We start from the raw sequence: 22,569 nt of genomic DNA on the forward strand, positions 1-22,569 counted from the left end.
TAGAGTTCATCATTTCATTTGAGTTCAACGTTTCAATGAATCTCTCTGCACTGTTTGGAGCCCATCTGTACGATTGGTTTATGCTGTAGAGTTTATTGGCCTGTTTTTTGGAATGAGTATTGCCGGTTAATTTCTTCAGAAACACGTTGATCTGACTGTGATCTGACAATGGTGTCTGTGGTCTGACAGTGAATGCACTAATGGAGGATGTCAATGTCAGTGATGGCATAATCGACTACACTTGTCCCAAGAGCTGAGCAGTAAGTAAACCGACCTAAAGAGTCCCCTCTGATTCTACCATTAAGCATGTACAGGCCTAAGGCTCGACAGAGATTCACTAACTCCTTCCCATTTTTGTTCAGTATTTGGTCAGGACTGTTTCTATTATTTATAATAGGGCTACTGTACAAGGAGGGGTGTCCAAATATGTGGTGGTTACCTCCCTCATCAGTGTAGTCAGGCTCAGAACCTGTTCTTGCATTGAAATCTCCACAAAGAAGCACTTTACCCTCTGCCTGAAATGTAATGATTTATGTGTGGAGATTGTCAAAAAACTGATGAATCTGAAGGAGGAGCATGAGCTGCACATATGTATACATCACTGTCACAGTAGATTGTACCTTTGTTAAGTTTTAGCCAAATGTGACTGGTACCTTTTTCCATTTCATTCAGTGCTAAGTCCTGCTTATGCCAAATGATGATTCCACCTGAGTCTCGGACCCGTTTAACAGTTTTATGTTTGATTGATGGTAGTAAACTTTCTGTATAGCCTGAGGGACACTGAGTATCTATGTCTCCACGACACCATGTTTCCAGTAGGATTATGATGTCCTGTCCCTTGATGTTTTTAATCAGTTCTGGATTTGTTGTTTTATAACCAAAATGTGAAGCGTTTAGGCCCTGGAAATTCCAAGAGCTGATAGTTAATGATTTCATTTATAATAAGTGATATTCACTGGTTTGAGTAAAGTACATGAAAAAATAAATAATAATTATACATACATACAAACAAACACCATTACATATAATTATTATTATAATACCGGTGCCAATAAAATTAAGAATAGTTGTAAACAAATGAATAAGAATGGAATAAGATTGCACAAAAAATAAGTACAATGCAATCTGCAACCGTGTGTGTGTGTGTGTGTGTGTGTGTGTGTGAATTAAAGGGTCTGTCTAGCTCAGTTGTCTGCATATTAGTTACAGTAGTTGGCGCACCTCTCCTATCTCTGATTGGTCTCGGTGTCTTTTGCCAGAGGTTACCTCAGCATATGTAGGCTGATGATCTGAATGATACATGGTGTGGACTGCATCATGTGGTGTACTTCTCTGAAGCACAGTGTTCTGTCCGACCCTGGAGTAGTGATCAGAGCTGTGTTGTGTTGGGCCAAGTCTAGTAGAGCTGTGTTGTGATGGGCCTGGTCTAGTAGAGCTGTGTTGTGTTGGGCCAAGTCTAGTAGAGCTGTGTTGTGATGGGCCTGGTCTAGTAGAGCTGTGTTGTGTTGGGCCGGGTCTAGTAGAGCTGTGTTGTGTTGGGCCGGGTCTAGTAGAGCTGTGTTGTGATGGGCCGGGTCCAGTAGAGCTGTGTTGTGATGGGCCGGGTCTAGTAGAGCTGTGTTGTGATGGGCCGGGTCTAGTAGAGCTGTGTTGTGATGGGCCTGGTCTAGTAGAGCCGTGTTGTGTTGGGCCAGGTCTAGTAGAGCTGTGTTGTGATGGGCCTGGTCTAGTAGAGCTGTGTTGTGATGGGCCTGGTCCAGTAGAGCTGTGTTGTGATGGGCCTGGTCCAGTAGAGCTGTGTTGTGTTGGGCCAGGTCTAGTAGAGCTGTGTTGTGATGGGCCAGGTCTAGTAGAGCTGTGTTGTGATGGGCCTGGTCCAGTAGAGCTGTGTTGTGATGGGCCTGGACCAGTAGAGCTGTGTTGTGTTGGGCCAGGTCTAGTAGAGCTGTGTTGTGATGGGCCTGGTCTAGTAGAGCTGTGTTGTGATGGGCCTGGCCCAGTAGAGCTGTGTTGTGATGGGCCTGGCCCAGTAGAGCTGTGCTGTGATGGGCCTGGCCCAGTAGAGCTGTGCTGTGATGGGCCTGGCCCAGTAGAGCTGTGTTGTGATGGGCCTGGCCCAGTAGAGCTGTGTTGTGATGGGCCTGGCCCAGTAGAGCTGTGTTGTGATGGGCCTGGTCCAGTAGAGCTGTGTTGTGATGGGCCAGGTCTAGTAGAGCTGTGTTGTGATGGGCCTGGTCCAGTAGAGCTGTGTTGTGATGGGCCTGGTCCAGTAGAGCTGTGTTGTGATGGGCCAGGTCCAGTAGAGCTGTGTTGTGATGGGCCAGGTCCAGTAGAGCTGTGTTGTGATGGGCCAGGTCCAGTAGAGCTGTGTTGTGATGGGCCAGGTCCAGTAGAGCTGTGTTGTGATGGGCCAGGTCCAGTAGAGCTGTGTTGTGATGGGCCGGGTCCAGTAGAGCTGTGTTGTGATGGGCCGGGTCTAGTAGAGCTGTGTTGTGATGGGCCGGGTCTAGTAGAGCTGTGTTGTGATGGGCCGGGTCTAGTAGAGCTGTGTTGTGATGGGCCGGGTCTAGTAGAGCTGTGTTGTGATGGGCCGGGTCTAGTAGAGCTCTGTTGTGATGGGTCGGGTCTAGTAGAGCTGTGATGGGCCTGGTCTAGTAGAGCTGTGCTGTAATAAGACGTGTCTGGCTCTTTTCTCCTGGGGATGGTGGAGGTACTGTTGTTTCAGAAGGTGGGGCGGGGGACCTCTGTTGCTGGGGTGATGGGTGTGTGGGTCCCTGCCAAGTGTTAAATCTTTTAGGTCCTTGGCAAAGGTTCTGATACTGTCCTGATCCAGATGTCAACACCTATACCATAATGTACATGTCAGAGTGGGGTGGTGAGCCGTTCTGACGTTGAGCAGTGAGGCACAGTCCACAGTGATCTGTTGATTTATATTGTTCATCAACTGTCCTGGGAAGTTTTTTTCTTGGTAGGAGGGTGGACACAACTATATTGGTTGTTGGGAACATAGCCTGTTCCCGTTCTGCCACTCTTCTCACTGCCCCAGATACATTTTCACCTTTGGCATGAAGGTGGTTTGTGCCAGTGTGGATGATGATGTTGTCGGGGGTGTCAATCCTGGTCTGACTGAGTAGCTGCATTGCACTGTCAGTTGTAGGACACCAGAACTTATACACCTGGTGTCTAGGGAATCATCTTTCCTGGACTAAGAACTTCCCATTTGAATCAATAAGGATTGCAGTTGTGGGTGATGGTCTGGGTGGAGCAGACTGGGAGACTGGTATTCTGACCTGGGCTGGAGCAGACTGGGAGGCTGGTATTCTGACCTGGGCTGGAGCAGACTGGGAGACTGGTATTCTGACCTGGGCTGGAGCAGACTGGGAGGCTGGTATTCTGACCTGGGCTGGAGCAGACTGGGAGGCTGGTATTCTGACCTGGGCTGGAGCAGACTGGGAGGCTGGTATTCTGACCTGGGCTGGAGCAGACTGGGAGGCTGGTATTCTGACCTGGGCTGGAGCAGACTGGGAGGCTGGTATTCTGACCTGGGCTGGAGCAGACTGGGAGGCTGGTATTCTGACCTGGGCTGGAGCACACTGTGCTGGAGCAGACTGAGAGCCTGGTATTCTGACCTGGGCTGGAGCAGACTGGGACGCTGGTTGGCTGATCTGGGCTGGAGCAGACTGGTAGGCTGGTGCAGTGTCATCAGGCTGTGTGGTGGAGGCCATGCTGGTCTCAGGTTCTGCTTGTGTTATGCCAAGCTGGTCGACATGTTCTCTAGATGCAGAGGACATAATGACTCGCTGCTGGATGAGGGTGTCAATATACCTCTTTGTTCTAACTCCTTTCTTGTTGTGTTCAGATGGTCTCTGAGGTCGTCATTTGTCTGACTCAGTTTGTCCATTCTGCTTTCTAATTTAGCAATAGATGCTCTGCTCTCCTCCCTGAATTGTTTCATCTCTTCTTTTAGTTTTTGGACAGTGTCCTCCTCTTGAAGCTTGTTCTCTCTGAGTTCTATGACCTCTGCTTCGACTAGAGAGGGGGTGTTGTGGAAACGTTGCATAGCAGGTGTTCTTGGTGTTGTAGGCCTGTTCTTGGCTCTGTCTGCTGCAGGTGAGGTAGGTAGAGGGACACTGAGGGCTTCTTGCTGGGTCACAGAGACCGTTGGGGCCTGCTTTTCTACATCTCCCTCCTTGACTTTTTCCTCAGTTTCTGAGATGATTTCAGCTTCTGCTTTTAGGGTAGCGAATCTATTCTCAAGCCTGGAGGCTTGAATCATTGCCTTGTATCAATACAGTTCCATTATTATATAAGTTTACTGTTTGATACGTGTTGCTCTGGTCAGCTTCTTCAAAAATGCTGATCTGACATCCTTGGCTGATGCCTCTCTTTTTTGAGAAAGGGAAATGGTTGCAAATAACCCTTTTCCATATGTGCCCTCATTTGGTATTAAAAATTAAATTTGCTCTTGTTTTGTAACTGGTAAGATCTGCAAACAGGCATTCATGCTTCTGTCCCATCAACAAACCTTTGAATCTTTTCTTAGCTTTCTCTGTTTGGATGTCTGGTGGGTAAACAATTTCCATAGCAACGCTGGTGATGTTGGCTACAATGTTGCAATAGAAGGGTTGTTTCTTGTACATTTACATTACATTTAAGTCATTTAGCAGACGCTCTTATCCAGAGCGACTTACAAATTGGTGCATTCACCTTATGATATCCAGTGGAACAACCACTTTACAATAGTGCATCTAAATCTTTTAAGGGGGGGGGGGGGTTAGAAGGATTACTTTATCCTATCCCAGGTATTCCTTAAAGAGGTGGGGTTTCAGGTCTCTCCGGAAGGTGGTGATTGACTCCGCTGTCCTGGCGTCGTGAGGGAGCTTGTTCCACCATTGGGGTGCCAGAGCAGCGAACAGTTTGGACTGGGCTGAGCGGGAACCGTGCTTCCTCAGAGGTAGGGGGGCCAGCAGGCCAGAGGTGGATGAACGCAGTGCCCTTGTTTGGGTGTAGGGCCTGATCAGAGCCTGAAGGTATGGAGGTGCCGTTCCCCTCACAGCTCCGTAGGCAAGCACCATGGTCTTGTAGCGGATGCGAGCTTCAACTGGAAGCCAGTGGAGAGAACGGAGGAGCGGGGTGACGTGAGAGAACTTGAGAAGGTTGAACACCAGACGGGCTGCGGCGTTCTGGATGAGTTGTAGGGGTTTAATGGCACAGGCAGGGAGCCCAGCCAACAGCGAGTTGCAGTAATCCAGACGGGAGATGACAAGTGCCTGGATTAGGACCTGCGCCGCTTCCTGTGTGAGGCAGGGTCGTACTCTGCGAATGTTGTAGAGCATGAACCTACAGGATCGGGTCACCGCCTTGATGTTAGTGGAGAACGACAGGGTGTTGTCCAGGATCACGCCAAGGTTCTTAGCACTCTGGGAGGCGGACACAAGGGAGTTGTCAACCGTGATGGCGAGATCATGGAACGGGCAGTCCTTCCCCAGGAGGAAGAGCAGCTCCGTCTTGCCGAGGTTCAGCTTGAGGTGGTGATCCGTCATCCACACTGATATGTCTGCCAGACATGCAGAGATGCGATTCGCCGCCTGGTTATCAGAAGGGGGAAAGGAGAAGATTAATTGTGTGTCGTCTGCATAGCAATGATAGGAGAGACCATGTGAGGATATGACAGAGCCAAGTGACTTGGTGTATAGCGAGAATAGGAGAGGGCCTAGAACAGAGCCCTGGGGGACACCAGTGGTGAGAGCGCGTGGTGCGGAGACAGATTCTCGCCACGCCACCTGGTAGGAGCGACCTGTCAGGTAGGACGCAATCCAAGCGTGGGCCGCACCGGAGATGCCCAACTCGGAGAGGGTGGAGAGGAGGATCTGATGGTTCACAGTATCAAAGGCAGCAGATAGGTCTAGAAGGATGAGAGCAGAGGAGAGAGAGTTAGCTTTAGCAGTGCGGAGAGCCTCCGTGACACAGAGAAGAGCAGTCTCAGTTGAATGCCCAGTCTTGAAACCTGACTGATTAGGATCAAGAAGGTCATTCTGAGAGAGATAGCAGGAGAGCTGGCCAAGGACGGCACGTTCAAGAGTTTTGGAGAGAAAAGAAAGAAGGGATACTGGTCTGTAGTTGTTGACATGGGAGGGATTGAGTGTAGGTTTTTTCAGAAGGGGTGCAACTCTCGCTCTCTTGAAGACGGAAGGGACGTAGCCAGCGGTCAAGGATTGTATTATATTATATATTATATAATAATTATTATATATATCATTATATATAATTATATATATTGTATTATTGTCTCTTGTGTCTTTAGAGGACTGTTTCACTTTGATGTCCTTTTTCTTCTGTCCTTATTTTGTCTTTTCTTCTGTTAACCAGATATTCTTTGTTATTCTTTGTTAGCTAGCTAGAGTCCCTAGCAACTGCTTAGCAAGTGGTAAACAATTCAGCTACCTAAGATAACTGTACAATTTATGAAAAATAGTTACTTTTTCAAAAGCCTATCTTCTTTGTTTGTTTGTTGCTTGTTTTGTCTCCTATTCAGTCTTGAAGTTTTCTTTTGCTTTTTCCCGATGTACTTCACTCTAAAAACCATGTAAATTTCAATATTTGTAGGAGCTCATTTTTTTCAGCAGCTGCTGCTCAATTTGGAACTCCGGAACTCACTCTTTCTCACTCTTTCTCACTCTTTCTCACTCTTTCTCTCTCTTTCTCTCTCTCTCTCTCTCTCTCTCTCTCTCTCTCTCTCTTTCTCTCTCTCTCTCTCTCTTTCTCTCTCTTTCTCTCTCTTTCTCTCTCTCTCTCTTTCTCTCTCTTTCTCTCTCTTTCTCTCTCTTTCTCTCTCTTTCTCTCTCTTTCTCTCTCTTTCTCTCTCTTTCTCTCTCTTTCTCTCTCTTTCTCTCTCTTTCTCTCTCTCTCATTCTCTCTCTCTCTCTCTTTCTCTTTTTTCGCAAACATCCTTTCTGAATTTAAACGGATTACAGTTAACGTTTTTTTGTAATCACTTACATGTAATCCATTTCTCTCCAACCCTAGAATGCCACTGAATGCTGCTCATTATTCCTAACTTGCCTTCAGTGTGAAGTTGCCCCAAGTACAGATCTAGGATAAATTTGTCCTTAACAAGTCCTTTACTGTTAAATGCAAAACTGACCTAAGACCAGCGTCTGGGCGCCACTTCAACCTAATCTTCTAACTTAATGTGTCGGGGCTCCCGAGTGGCGCAGCAGTCTAAGGCACTGCATCTCAGTGCATGAGGTGTCACTACAGACACCCCGGTTTGAATCCAGGCTGTATCACAACTGGCCGTGATTGGGAGTCCCATAGGGCGGTGCACAGTTGACCCAGCGTCACCCGGGTTTGGCCGGTGTAGGCCATCATTGTAAATAAGAATTTGTTCTTAACTGACTTGTCTAGTTAAATAAAGGTTAAATAAAATAAAAATGTAATATACTGCTCCAAAAAATAAAGGGAAAACTTAAACAACACAATGTAACTCCAAGTCAATCACACTTCTGTGAAATCAAACTGTCCACTTAGGAAGCAACACTGATTGACAATAAATTTCACATGCTGTTGTGCAAATGGAATAGACAACAGGTGGAAATTATAGGCAATTAGCAAGACACCCCCAATAAAGGAGTGGTTCTGCAGGTGGTAACCACAGACCACTTCTCAGTTCCTATGCTTCCTGTCTGATGTTTTGGTCACTATTGAATGCTGGCGGTGCTTTCACTCTAGTGGTAGCATGAGACGGAGTCTACAACCCACACAAGTGGCTCAGGTAGTGCAGCTCATCCAGGATGGCACATCAATGCGAGCTGTGGCAAGAAGATTTGCTGTGTCTGTCAGCGTAGTGTCCAGAGCATGGAGGCGCTACCAGGAGACAGGCCAGTGCATTAGGAGACGTGGAGGAGGCCGTATGAGGGCAACAACCCAGCAGCAGGACCGCTACCTCCGCCTTTGTGCAAGGAGGAGCAGGAGAAGCACTGCCAGAGCCTTGCAAAATGACCTCCAGCAGGCCACAAATGTGCATGTGTCTGCTCAAACGGTCAGAAACAGACTCCGTGAGGGTGGTATGAGGGCCCGACGTCCACAGGTGGGGGTTGTGCTTACAGCCCAACACCGTGCAGGACGTTTGGCATTTGCCAGAGAACACCAAGATTGGCAAATTCGCCACTGGCGCCCTGTGCTCTTCACAGATGAAAGCAGGTTCACACTGAGCACATGTGACAGTCTGGAAACGCTGTGGAGAACGTTCTGCTGCCTGCAACATCCTCCAGCATGACCGGTTTGGCGGTGGGTCAGTCATGGTGTGGGGTGGTATTTCTTTGGGGGGCCGCACAGCCCTCCATGTGCTCGCCAGAGGTAGCCTGACTGCCATTAGGTGCCGAGATGAGATCCTCAGACCCCTTGTGAGACCATATGCTGGTGCGGTTGGCCCTGGGTTCCTCCTAATGCAAGACAATGCTAGACCTCATGTGGCTGGAGTGTGTCAGCAGTTCCTGCAAGAGGAAGGCATTGATGCTATAGACTGGCCCGCCCGTTCCCCAGACCTGAATCCAATTGAGCACATCTGGGACATCATGTCTCGCTCCATCCACCAACGCCACGTTGCACCACAGACTGTCCAGGAGTTGGCGGATGCTTTAGTCCAGGTCTGGGAGGAGATCCCTCAGGAGACCATCCGCCACCTCATCAGGAGCATGCCCAGGCATTGTAGGGAGGTCATACAGGCACGTGGAGGCCACACACACTACTGAGCCTCATTTTGACTTGTTTTAAGGACATTACGTCAAAGTTGGATCAGCCTGTAGTGTGGTTTTCCACTTTAATTTTGAGTGTGACTCCAAATCTAGACCTCCATGGGTTGATAAATTGGATTTCCATTGATTATTTTTGAGTGGTTTTGTTGACAGCACATTCAACTATGTAAAGAAAGATGTATTTAATAAGATTATTTCATTCATTCGGATCTAGGATGTGTTGTTTTAGTGTTCCCTTTATTTTTTTGAGCAGTGTATATATAACACAATGGCCCTGTGTTTTCTCTGACTCTGCTCATGGTTTGAAGACCAAAGGGTAATGGAAAGAGTACAGAGGGGATGAAGAACGGAGGAGATGAACAATAGCTGGATAAGAAAGAAAGCGAGAGACAAACATATGCAGAAAAGAAAGGATGAATGAGAGGAGAGCTCAACAGCTGGATGAGGGAGGGAGAGGGAGAGGGAGAGGGAGAGAGAGAGGGAGAGCTAGAACCCAAAATGCAGAAGTGGTAGGCTTCAGTTCAACTGTTTTGAAGGAAGTTTGGTTTGGCCGGCTTCTCTCTCCCTACTCTCTTATCTAACGGCGTCTCTAATCGCCGCCAACAAGCCTCCTCTGGCTGTTAAGGAACACCAGCAATTACACGCCCGCATTCTTACAAGCCCTTTCTCTTTTTCTACAATCCAGTAACAATGGATTATCTTATTATCTTGTAACAAGTTCAAAGCAAAACAGTTACTTCCTCACTTTGTCAAGATGTTTTTGCTCCACTGTAACACCAGTTAAGTCTTTCTCTCTCTCGAAGTCTCATTTTCTGAAGATATCTAAGTTAAGAGAATCAAAAGTCTCTCTCTTCCTCCGTTTCTGTTCTGGACCTACTTTCTGTTTACATGGCTACTGTTTCTCTCCATTACACGTCTAATGATTTCTGTCTATAAGACCTGAGAGAACACTTAATCTAGTGTCGGGTCAGTCTTTCTGCATAGAATTAGAGGGGTTATCAATTATCAATCTACACTAACTGGCCCTTCATCTGCTGGGGACATGAACAAGAAGCTAGTGAGTGGGAGGAGAAAAGAGACATAAGTACGTCTTTGATATGTGCTGTATCTGAGTGGTCACAAGCAATTCACTCCATAATGCTTTTGCTTTTTGTCATTGAACAAAGCCAAGCAAATACAGGGTTACCAGGGCCATGTTGAGTAGGGGAGTTTTGCTAGGGAAGCATTGACTAGGGAAGCATTGTGGAACGTTGCAGATAGAAATTTCAAGAGTAGCGCTGTTCACGTTGCTGTTCACGTCGGTAGACATGAAGTGCTTTGAAAGGGTGGTCATGGCTCACATCAAATCGAAATGTATTTGTCACATGCGCCGAATACAACGGGTAAAATGCGTACTTTCAAGCCCTTAACCAACAATGCAGTTCAAGAAATCGACACCATTATCACGGAAACCCTAGACCCACTCCAATTAGACTGCTGAACAATTAATCAAATGGCCACCCAGACTATTTGCATTGACACCCTCTCCCCCCATTTGTTTTTACACTACTGTTACTCACTGTTGATTATCCATGCATGGTCACTTTACCCCTACCTACAGTACATGTACCAATGACCTCGACTAACCTGTACCGACGCACGTTGACTCAGTACCGGTACCCCCTGTATATAGCCTCGTTATTGTTATTTTATTGTTACTTTTTAATTTTTTACTTTAGTTTATTTAGTAAATATTTTCTTAACCAACAATGCCGTTTTAAGAAAATAGAGTTAAGGGCTTGTAAGTAAGCATTTCACGGTAAGGTCACCACTTGTTGTATTCGGCGCATGTGACAAATCAAATTTGATTTTAATTGATTTTGATTTGTTCTTCATAATATATTTCTATCTGAACGTTGTGGCCTACTGAACTAAACTAGGCTTGTAAACTAGGCTTGTAAACTAGGCTTGTAAACTAGGCTTGTAAACTAGGCTTGTAAACTAGGCTTGTAAACTAGGCTTGTAAACTAGGCTTGTAAACCAGGCTTGTAAAATAGGCCTGTAAACAATGCCAGTAAACTAGATTTGTAAACCACAAGGTTGTCTCACACATGTAGGGTAGGCCTGTACCTGTTATGGTGAATCCTTATGGTTCAACTCAAGGTGCAGGCTTGTGTATCCAGACCTTGCTTTGTAAAAATCATATGGTTGTGCTCACACGCACGCTTGTGCACTGCAGTAACACCTTACATCTGCATATCCAAAGAAAAATTCCAGATGAGGCTCTCCCTCTTCCTTCCTGTTACAGCCTAATGGGAAAATGTCTCTCTGTGGAATTCCTTGTTGTGTAATCAGGGTGGATGGGGAGCAGAGCAGAGTGTTGAATGTTTTACAGGTTGATTGGTAGCTCTGGTCCAGGGCATTAGGAATGCTCAGTGATAGCAAGCCATACTAAGGCATAGTATTAGCAAGCTGTACTGATACTCAGTGTTAGCAAGCCATACTCCCTGGACTACGGTTGGTTGGTTGGCTGGTTGGTTGGTTGGCTGGTTGGTTGGTTTGTTGGTTGGTGTACTGCTGAAGAGGGCTAGTTGGTTGGCTGGTTGGTTGGTTGGTTTGTTGGTTGGTGTACTGCTGAAGAGGGCTAGTAGGTTGGTTGGTTGGCTAGTTGGTTGGTTGGTTTGTTGGTTGGTTCTTGGTTTCTTGGTTGGTGTAATGCTGAAGAGGGCTAGTTGGTTGGTTGGCTGGTTTGTTGGTTGGTTGGTTCTTGGTTTGTTGGTTGGTGTACTGCTGAAGAGGGCTAGTAGGTTGGTGGGTTGGTTGGTTGGCTGGTTGGTTGGTTGGTGTACTGCTGAAGAGGGCTAGTAGGTTGGTGGGTTGGTTGGTTGGTGTACTGGTGAAGAGGGCTAGTAGGTTGGTTGGTTGGTTTGTTGGTTGGTTCTTGGTTTGTTGGTTGGTGTAATGCTGAAGAGGGCTAGTTGGTTGGTTGGCTGGTTTGTTGGTTGGTTGGTTCTTGGTTTGTTGGTTGGTGTAATGCTGAAGAGGGCTAGTTGGTTGGTTGGCTGGTTTGTTGGTTGGTTGGTTCTTGGTTTGTTGGTTGGTGTACTGCTGAAGAGGGCTAGTAGGTTGGTGGGTTGGTTGGTTGGTTGGTTGGTGTACTGCTGAAGAGGGCTAGTAGGTTGGTGGGTGGGTTGGTTGGCTGGTTTGTTGGTTGGTTGGTTGGTTCTTTGGTTTGTTGGTTGGTGTACTGCTGAAGAGGGCTAGTAGGTTGGTGGGTTGGTAGCAGACCTGGGTTCAATTTCATAGGTCAAATTTTTTAAAGTACCTCAGAGTGTTTGAGGTGCACTACATTTAGCTTAAAATGTGCACTTTTGGCAATATTCTGTATTAGTTCCAGTGTACCATTACACAGAGCCTGATGACCATAGATGTGTGTATGACACTGTATAATTGTGAAACCCCAGTCATGGCACTGCCTAGTCAGTTAGAATCTTGATTTGTGATAAGGAAGAAATCACTTGTCTGTGAGTTTTAAACTCTCCCCTGCTTATTTGAGTGTTGTCCTTGGCCTTGACTCTGTGAGGTTGGAATCTGAAACAGATCTGTGAGACACCCTTCTCCCTCAGCGTAATCCGTGAACCCTGTTCCCCTGGATACTCTGTAGGTGTTGTTTCTGTGTGTGAATACTGGTTCCCTTCCCCCTACATCTGTCGTCAGTTCGCGTCAGAAAGGTATCGAGTCCATCCAGATCCTGCACCGTAATGTAAAATGATCTAAGGTTGGAACATGTTTAATGTCTCTGTACTTTATGCTTCATATCAATTTGTTCCTAATAGTTTTTTACTGTTTTAGTTCTATCGGGGAAATATTGTCTCAAGACCACAGGAATGGAGTTCTCTGCAGATGTCTCTTTAAGTCTACATGTGTTCTCGTGCTTGGTTTTCTCTGACCGTTGTCCATAGTTTTGGTGTCTCGGGGGGGGTGGGGGGGGGGAGTGGCTGGAACACTGTGTGTGTTGATGTAGACGTCAGTGACTGCCATCAAGAGCCTTCCATTACAAGAGGTCACTGTCGATGTTCTCAGCTGTGGCCTCCACCCAGTTTCCTCTACCAGTGACCACACACACACACACGGTTAAAACACACATACATGTAGTATGTTATTGTAGAAGACGCTTGCTGGACATGGGTTTGTTAAGTGGTTTCCCCTACACATACACATACATACACAGACCTTTGTCACTAATATTTCCTCTGTCCACATGTTCTTTGTTTACGTTTCTGTTATTCTTGGCATCGGGCGACTTGTTGTCGGAAGAGAGCACAGAAGGAGGAATTTTGTTTTTTGGCGGGAGATGGTTTGGGAGCAGCGGCAGCGTGGAGGGAGGTGGTTTGGGAGCAGCGGCAGCGTGGAGGGAGGTGGTTTGGGAGCAGCGGCAGCGTGGAGGGAGGTGGTTTGGGAGCAGCGGCAGCGTGGAGGGAGGTGGTTTGGGAGCAGCGGCAGCGTGGAGGGAGGTGGTTTGGGAGCAGCGGCAGCGTGGAGGGAGGTGGTTTGGGAGCAGCGGCAGCGTGGAGGGAGGTGGTTTGGGAGCAGCGGCAGCGTGGAGGGAGGTGTTTCGCTTCACGCTGCTACAACATGGTAGCTACGGGACCTAAACAGTGGAGAAGTTAGCAATGCAGGCATTGTTAAGCGTAACCAATCCGTTTCTCACAATAGGACATTGAAAAACATGGAATGTCTCCACCCAGCCTCCACTTTTTATTAAAATCTTCATTTTTAAATACACCATGTTGTGCCAGACCTCTGTGGCTAAATGGTTTTCACTGGATTCTACTGGACTTAACTAGTTTACTTTGTCTGTATTTAACTGGTCTTGATTGCCCTCCTAAACCCTTTCCAAATCCTTTCCATCCTCCTCCTTTCTTTCTTCTTCCCCCTGCCAACAATACATTCATCTATCCCTACTACAGGCTTTTAAGATGGAATCCCTCCAATGTAATTCAGCTATGCTAAATGGGAACTGGGAAGTCTCTGGCCAATGGAAGGCCTACTGTATTTACTTTATTACCGTTCACCTGATTGGTGAGCCATTTGAAAACTCAAAGCACATTCTTACTGGGTGCTGCATAGCCAATCAGGCTCCCCCAAGTTGTAAGCGAATAGTTTGGAATTTAAGGTTTTGTTTGTAGTGTGCTTGGTGAAGTATTTTTGGAGATTTCAGTACATGTATTTCTCTAAGTGGAAACAACCTTATTTAAATCGTTAATTTTTCCATACCCCTTTAACCCTATTCTCAATCATCTGGTAGAGCATGTTTTGACAATTGATTTAGAAGTGGATATGAAAGAAATCTTCACTTGAACTTGATTGGTCAACTCCCCAGCCCTCCTGGATGAATTGACATAAATGGTATAATTTTGGGTTGCTGCAGTTCAGCGTTGTGGCTCTCTAACTTTGCCCACTTCGAGGGCTGTAAGAATACTCAGTCAGTCACCAGAGATAAAGGATAAAAGGCTGGAGGAATTCAGTTGTTGAGGGATTCATATTCCACCATTCCTGTTAGTAGAGACCTTGAAGAGTAGGAATATGAAAATAAATGTTTAAAATGTAAAAAGGCTAAAAAGCAACAAAAAATAACAAATGTGCTCAACCAGGTGGTTAATATGTCAGTAAAAGGTATGGTGGACTAAGAATAGGGTACATTTAGTTTGTATTAAAAAAATGCTTATTTTGGTGAAAAATATGATTGAATAGTTGAATAGTGTGGTCTAATCAGTAAATTGGTTAGACCACATTCCATGACCCATTGGGTCAATTCATCAATACTCAGACTTAAGGTTGCTTTTAAAGTAATGCCTATAATATTAAAAAAAAAACGGCACTTTGTCATATATTATCTCAAAATGTAGTCTGAATATGTGTGAAACATGGTGGAAGAAGCTGGGTCATTTTGAAATGAAAGAAAAACATTTTGACTGTATTGCACTACTATTTATTAAGTGGCTGGTTCGAGCCCTGAATGCTGATTGGCTGAAAGTCGTGGTATATCAGACCGTATACCACGTGTATGACAAAACATTCATTTGTACGTTTCTATTTACGTTGGTAATCAGTTTATAATAGCAATAAGGCACCTCAGGGGTTTGTGATATAATACCAATATACCACGGCTAAGGGCTGTGTCCTAGCACTCTGCATTGCGTTGTGCGTAAGAACAGCCCTTAGTCGTGGTATATTGGCCATATACCCCCCTGGGCCTTATTGCTTAAATATACCACCTGAAAACGCTTCAATGCAATGCAAGTCAATATTCATGTTTGGACATAAATAAATCATTTAACTATTCTTACCTATCTATAAAAGCCATTGATGCAGACCTAAATTAAGTTCTGTAATATTGTTGAAATTAGTATTCCAAAATCATAAATCATGGGCATTAATATGGAGTTGGTTCCCCTTTGCTGCTATAACAGCCTCCACTCTTCTGGAAGGCTTTCCACTAGATGTTTGAACATTGCTGCGGGGACTTGCTTCCATTCAGCCACAAGAGCGTTGGTGACATCGGGCACTGGTTTTGGGCGATTAGGCCTGGCTCGCAGTCGGTGTTACAATTCATCCCAAAGGTGTTTGATGGAGTTGAGGTCAGGGCTCTGTGCAGGCCAGTCAAGTTATTCCACATCGATCTTGACAAACCATTTCCATATGGACCTTACTTTGTTCACGGGGGCATTGTCATGTTGAAACAGGAAAGGAAATTTACAGTTGGCGCTATGCATTCGGGCAGGTAGCGTTCTCCTGGCATCCGCCAAACCCAGATTCGTCCGTCTGACTGCCAGATGGTGAAATGTGATTCATCACTCCAGAGAACGCATTTCCACTGCTCCAGAGTCCAGTAGCAGCGAGCTTTACATCACTCCAGCTGACGCTTGGCATTGCGTATGATGATCTTAGGCTTGGAACCCCATTTTTGAATCTCCTGAAAAACAGTTATTGTGCTGACTTTGCTTCCAGAGGCAGTTTTGAACTCGGTAGTGAGTGTTGCAACCAAGCAAAGGTCAGTGTTGCAACTCGGCGATCCCGTTCTGTGAGCTTTTGTGACCTACCACTTTGCGGCTGAGTTGTTGTTGCTCCTAGATGTTTCCACTTCACTTACAGTTGACCGGGGCAGCTCTAGCAGGGCAGACATTTGACGAACTGACTTGTTGGAAAGGTGGCATCCTATGATGGTGCCAAGTTGAAAGTCACTGAGCTCTTCAGTAAGGCCATTCTACTGCCAATGTTTATGGAGATTGCATGGCTGTGTGCTCAATTTTATACACCTGTCAGAAACGGGTGTGGCTGAAATAGCCAAATCCAGTAATTTGAAGGGGTTTCCACATACTTCTGTATATATAGTGTAATATAGATAAAGAAACATTATTTGTCTTTTTTTTATTTAACCAGGGAAAACACATTGAGACCTAGGTCTCATTTGCAAATGTGCCCTGGGAACAATACAGAAACTAAAAGTATACACAATTTAAAACACAAAATTAAATAAATAGCAAATATTATATACACAATAAACAATCAAACAAAACAAGCACATTTATAAATGCAAAAATCCCTAGCCTTTCTCCTAAACTGACCCAGAGACAACAACACATCCAATTGAAACGTTACTTGGAGATTATTCCACATGATAAGCAGATTTACCCAACTCTGTGGATACACATGGAATCTCCAGCATTAACCAACCATGTGATCTACTGTTGTAATCCGAGTTTCTACATTTGGTAGTTTATTGAGTAAAGCTTTATAAACAAAAACAGAATAATGAAGTGACCTATGTGTTTTTAGAGCGGTCCAACCAACTTTATGATAAAGGATGTAGTGGTGAATGTCAGAACTGTCAGATGTTATAAAACAAAGTCCGCTATGATAAACATATAGATGGGAAGAGCAAAACCTTGCAGATTTTGAAATGCATGTCAATAGTTTGTATCAGTGTGTATGCAGTGCTGATTTAGGAGAAGTTGATATCGCTGAATACTACTGTACCAATCAATATTGTGAAAAATATTTTTTGTTGATTGTCTTTTACGTATCCTGCCGGCAGAGCAATATCCATTCACACCCTCTGTGTGTGTTTATGGGTGGGGTCTCCTCTCCAGGGTAGCAGAGATGGGACTCTCCCAAACATTCAGGAAGCAAGGGGGGGGCTTAGCACAGTGAGAAATGCTCTGAAATGTGAGAAAATCTAGCTCTGTGTGTGTGTGCGTAGAGAGAGTGAGAACAAGGGAGAAGAGAGTGAGAGAGGCTGGGAACTGGAGAAGAGAAGTGTGCAGGAGTCTTATCAGGGTCAGGTTGCACCGACAGAACAAAGGACTGCAGGACACCTGGCAAGCTCTGCATGGGAGACAGAGACAGAGAGATAGGGGGGAACAGAGAGAGATAGGGGAAAGAGGAAACAGAGAGAGAGCAGGAAAACAGGCCCAACCCCCACTCTTACACTAGCCTAAGCGAATGGCATGTACCAGATGCTCAGCAGGCTCTGCTCACACTTACTGGTCTGAGGCCAAACCACACGACTAACAACATTGGACACTTTATGGCCTTTGGCCGAAAGAGCAGGAACCTGGACTTCTGAAATACAGACATTGTCATCCTACAATAACATGGTATAGAGGAGATGGACACACTGGTTGCCCTCTAGGTTACAGAGAGCTGGTAGTCCCATCCACCAAACTACCAGGTGTGAAACAGGGAAGGGACTCAGGGGGTATGCTCATTTGTTATAGAGCAGACCTAATTCACTCTATTAAATGAATCAAAACAGAAATTCAAAAGGAAATTATCTCAACAGAGAAAAATGTCCTCCTATGTCCTCCATCAAACCAATGACAAATGGTTTGATGAAGAATGCAAAAACCTAAGAAAGTAATTGAGAAATCTATCCAACCAAAAACATGGAGACCCAGAAAACCTGAGCCTACGCCTTCACTATGGTGAATCACTGAAACAATACAGAAATACACTACGGAAAAGAAGGAACAGCACATCAGAAATCAGCTCAATGTAATTGAACAATCCATAGACTGTAATCACTTCTGGGAAAATTGGAAAACTGAGCTGCACTACCTAACCTCCTGCCCAATGTATGACCATATTAGAGACACATATTTCCCTCAGATTACACAGAACAACAAAGAATTTGAAAACAAACCCAATTTCAATAAACTCCCACATCTACTGGGTGAAATACCACAGCAGCAAGATTTGTGACCTGTTGCCACAAGAAAAGGGCAACCAGTGAAGAACAAACACCATTGTAAATACAACCCATATTTATGTTCATTTATATTCCCTTTTGTACTTGAACTATTTGCACATAATATGACATTTGACATTTCTTTATTATTTTGGAACTTTTGTGAATGTAATGTTTACTGTTCATTTTTTTTGTTTATTTCACATTTGTTTATTATCTACTTCACTTACTTTGGCAATGGTAACATATGTTTCCCATGCCAATAAATCCCTTAAAATGAATTGAATTGAGAGAGAGAGAGAACTGATAACGGTAATACTCCCGGTCATGATGATCTCGATGGTGGAACTGTAGAACTTTTTGAGGATCTGGGGACCCATGCCAAATCTTGGAACTTGAAATTCTCGACCCACTCCACTTTAGTCCCGTTGATGTTAATGTTCGGCCCTCCTTTTCCTGTAGTCCATGATCATCTCCTTTGTCTTGCTCACATTGAGAGTTTGTTTTCCTGGCACCACACTGCCAGGTCTCTGACCGGCCTAAAGGCTGTCTCATCGTTGTCGGTGATCAGGCCTACCACTGTTATCTCACCAGCGAACTTAATGATGGTTTTGGTCGTGCTTGGCCACGCAGTCGTGGGTGAACAGGGAGTACAGAAGAGGAGTAAGCACGCACCCCTGAGGGTCCCCAGTGTTGAGGATCAGCGTGGCAGATATGTTGTTGCCTACCCTTACCACCTGGGGGCGGCCCATCAGAAAGTCTAGTATCCAGGTGCAGAGCGAGGTGTTTAGTCCCAGGGTTCCTTAGCTTAGTGATGAGCTTTGTGGGCACTATGGTGTTAAACGCTGAGCTGTAGTCAATGATCAGCATTCTCACATAGGTTTTCCTTTTGTCTAGGTGGGAAAGGGCAGTGTGGCGTGCGATAGAGATTGTCTCATCTGTGGATCTGTTGGGGCGGTATGCGAATTGGAGTGGGTCTAGGGTTTCTGGCATAATGGTGTTGATGTGAGCCATGACCAGTCTTTCAAAGCACTTTATGGCTTCTGACGTGAGGGTGTCCTCTCTAAGTAATACTGTGTCCTCTCTAAGTTATAGTGTGTCTTCTCTCTCCCTTCAGGACAACCTGAGTGTGTTCCTGCGTGGCTGCGAGGAGCTGGGACTGAAGGGCTCTCAGCTGTTTGACCCTGGGGACCTGCAGGACATCTCCACACGCCCCAACGCCAAGTAAGACATCACACACACCTGCTTCCCTGTCTGTCTTGCTGGCTGGTTGACTGGCTGGTTGGCTCACTGTCCAGCAGGTGGTCAGTAGGGTGGTTGAACAGTTGTTCTGTTTGTCTTTCAACCTGAATGCCTGTCTGTCTATATACAGTTGAAGTCAGAAGTTTACATACACCTTAGCCAAATACATTTAAACTCAGTTTTTCACAATTCCTGACATTTAATCCCAGTAAAAATTCCCTATCTTAGGTCAGTTAGATCACCATTTTATTTTAAGAATGTGAAATTTCAGAATAATAGGAGAGAGAATGATTTATTTCAGCTTTTATTTATTTCATCACGTTCCCAGTGGGTCAGAAGTTTACATTTGGTAGCATTGCCTTTAAATTGTTTAACTTGGGTCAAATGTTTCGGGTAGCCTTCCCACAGTAAGTTGGGAGAATTTTGGCCCATTTCTCCTGACAGAGCTGATGTAACTGAGTCAGGTTTGCAGGCCTCCTTGCTCGCACACGCTTTTTGAGTTCTGCCCACACATGTTCTATAGGATTGAGGACAGGGCTTTGTAATGGCCACTCCAATACCTTAACTTTGTTGTCCTTAAGCCATTTTGCCACAACTTTGGAAGTATGCTTGGGGTCATTGTCCATTTGGAAGACCCATTTGCGACCAAGCTATAATTTCCTGACTGATGTCTTGAGATGTTGCTTCAATATATCCACATAATTTTCCTACCTCATGATGCCATCTATTTTGTGAACTGCACCAGTCCCTCCTGCAGCAAAGCACCCCCACAACATGATTCTGCCACCCTCGTGCTTCACGGTTGGGATGGTGTTCTTCGGCTTGCAAGCATCCCCCTTTTTCCTCCAAACATAACGGTGGTCATTATGGCCAAACAGTTATATTTTTGTTTCATCAGACCAGAGGACATTTCTCCAAAAAGTAAGATTTGTCCCCATGTGCAGTTGCAAACCATTATCTGGCTTTATGGCAGTTTTGGAGCAGTGGTTTCTTCCTTACTGAGCGGCCTTCCAGGTTATGTCGATATAGGACTCGTTTTACTGTGGATATAGATACTTTTGTACCGGTTTCCTCCAGCATCTTCACAAGGTCCTTTGCTGTTGTTCTGGGATTGATTTGCACTTTTCGCACCAAAGTACGTTCTTCTCGAGGAGAAAGAACGCGTCTCCTTCCTGAGCGGTATGACGGCTGCATGGTCCCATGATGTTTATACTTGCGTAATATTGTTTGTACAGATGAACGTAGTACCTTCAGGCTTTTGGAAATTGCTCCCAGGGATAAACCAGACTTGTGGAGGTCTACAATTTTTTTTAAGGTAGACCTTGAAGTACATCCACAGGTACACCTTCAATTGACTCAAATAATGTAAATTAGCCTATCAGAAGCTTCTATAGCCAAGACATAATGTTCTGGAATTGTCCAAGCTGTTTAAAGGCACAGTCAACTTAGTGTATGTAAACTTCTGACCCACTGGAATTGTGATACAGTGAAATAATCTGTCTGTAAACAATTGTTGGAAAAATTAATTGTGTCATTCACAAAGTAGATGTCCTAACCGACTTGCCAAAACTATAGTTTGTTAACAAGACGTTTCAGGAGTGGTTGAAAAATGAGTTTTAATGACTCCAAGCTAAGTGTATGTAAACTTCCAATTTCAACTCTATCTCTATCTATCTCCCTATCTCTCTCTCTGTCTGTCTTTGTATTTTCATCCATGTGTTTGATCTATTTCCATCCATTTGCTTGTCTTTCTACATCACTGTGTGTCTGCTATGTCAACAGTACAGTAATTAGTGACTCTCTGGAAGACAGTTCAGTGGAAGTGTGACTCTCCTGTATGCAACATAACAAAGCAGTATCTGTTAGGTACAACTGGTCATTGACAAAATATTACAGTATGCTATATCTAGAGATTGTGATGTTGTAGCTGTTGCTAGGTGACTGGGTGTTTCCCCCCAACTGTCCTGGTGCCAGAACTACTCTGTCAGTAGAGAGAGACAGAGGGAGAGAGACGGAGGGAGAGAGACGGAGGGAGAGAGACGGAGGGAGAGAGACGGAGGGAGAGAGACGGAGGGAGAGAGACGGAGGGAGAGAGACGGAGGGAGAGAGACGGAGGGAGAGAGACGGAGGGAGAGAGACGGAGGGAGAGAGACGGAGGGAGAGAGACGGAGGGAGAGAGACGGAGGGAGAGAGACGGAGGGAGAGAGACGGAGGGAGAGAGACGGAGGGAGAGAGACGGAGGGACAGAGACGGAGGGACAGAGACAGAGGGACAGAGACAGAGGGACAGAGACAGAGGGACAGAGACAGAGGGACAGAGGGAGAGACGGAGCAATGTCAAACTTAACATGTCTTGGGGGTGGCTCGACTGGTTCTATCATGACATATGATGCCTTGAAGAGTTCAGGTGTGACCTAAGGGAATTGTGTGTGCATGCTGTGTGTGCATTAAAATAACCGATAAACGTCAAACTGCCACTTATATGCCCTTGTCACTGTCTTAGATTTAGTGTGCAGCCATACCCTTTTCTCCTGCCACACTATCTAGTGTTCACGGTATGACAGGTGTCTTCATATCTAGAAAACAGATTTGGATGGGGGTGTATAAAGAGACACAATGAGCTGAGGCCTAAAATATGTCCTCTGTACCATCTGATGGAAACCGATCCATTTCCAAGATAAGTGACAGGGGAAGAGAGTGAAAGAGGAGAGGGGGAGAGAGAGAGTAACAGCAAGAGAGTGAGGGAGAGAACGAGGGAGGGAGGGAAAGAGGGAAAGAGAGCGAGGGAGGGAGGGAAGAGAGAGTACAGTTGATATCACAGGCAGTGATCTAATACCTAGTGGAATCTGAATTGCCTTCTTTCTCAGGCAGCCTTTAGATGTGGTTATGTAAGTAATCAAGGTAGCGTAGAGAAAAGAGACCTGTCTGTTTATTTAGTCAAGCTGGAGGAGAGGAGGAAGGACATAGGGAGGAGAGGAAGGGGAAATGACACAGGGCCATTCTGTTGGAGGAGAGGGAGGTGGAGAAACTGACGCTGAAACTGACTTTTGGTGTCACCTATCTACTGTATTTCTCGCTCTTTCTTTAAAACTTTCATTTGGTCTTTCTATCTATTTCTCTCTCTTCCCCCTTTCCGCTGGATCAGCTACACTAGCTATATATACACAAATTATGTGGACACCCCTTAAAATTATTGGATTTGGCTATTTCAGCCACACCCGTTGCTGACAGGTGTATAAAATTGAGCAAACGCCATGCAATCTCCATAGACAAACATTGTCAGTAGAATGGCCTAACTTAAGAGCTCAGTGACTTTTAACGTGGCACCGTCATAGGATGCAGC

At 45.4% G+C, this 22,569-nt stretch overlaps 1 protein-coding gene across 7 annotated transcripts in view; it reads left to right on the forward strand.

Moving 5' to 3' along the window:
* The window catches only part of LOC106604545 (LIM and calponin homology domains-containing protein 1), a 155,935-nt gene that overhangs the window by 73,252 nt on the left and 60,114 nt on the right, over positions 1-22,569 (forward strand). For all 7 annotated transcript variants that reach the window (XM_045718017.1, XM_014199288.2, XM_045718015.1 and 4 more), the window contains exon 4: positions 19,103-19,209. In XM_045718017.1, coding sequence (XP_045573973.1) covers positions 19,103-19,209 — 107 coding nt within the window. The remainder of the gene's footprint in view (positions 1-19,102; positions 19,210-22,569) is intronic.

The sequence above is a fragment of the Salmo salar genome, chromosome ssa05 (assembly GCF_905237065.1).
Source record: "Salmo salar chromosome ssa05, Ssal_v3.1, whole genome shotgun sequence".
Classification (NCBI taxonomy): Eukaryota; Metazoa; Chordata; class Actinopteri; order Salmoniformes; family Salmonidae; genus Salmo; species Salmo salar.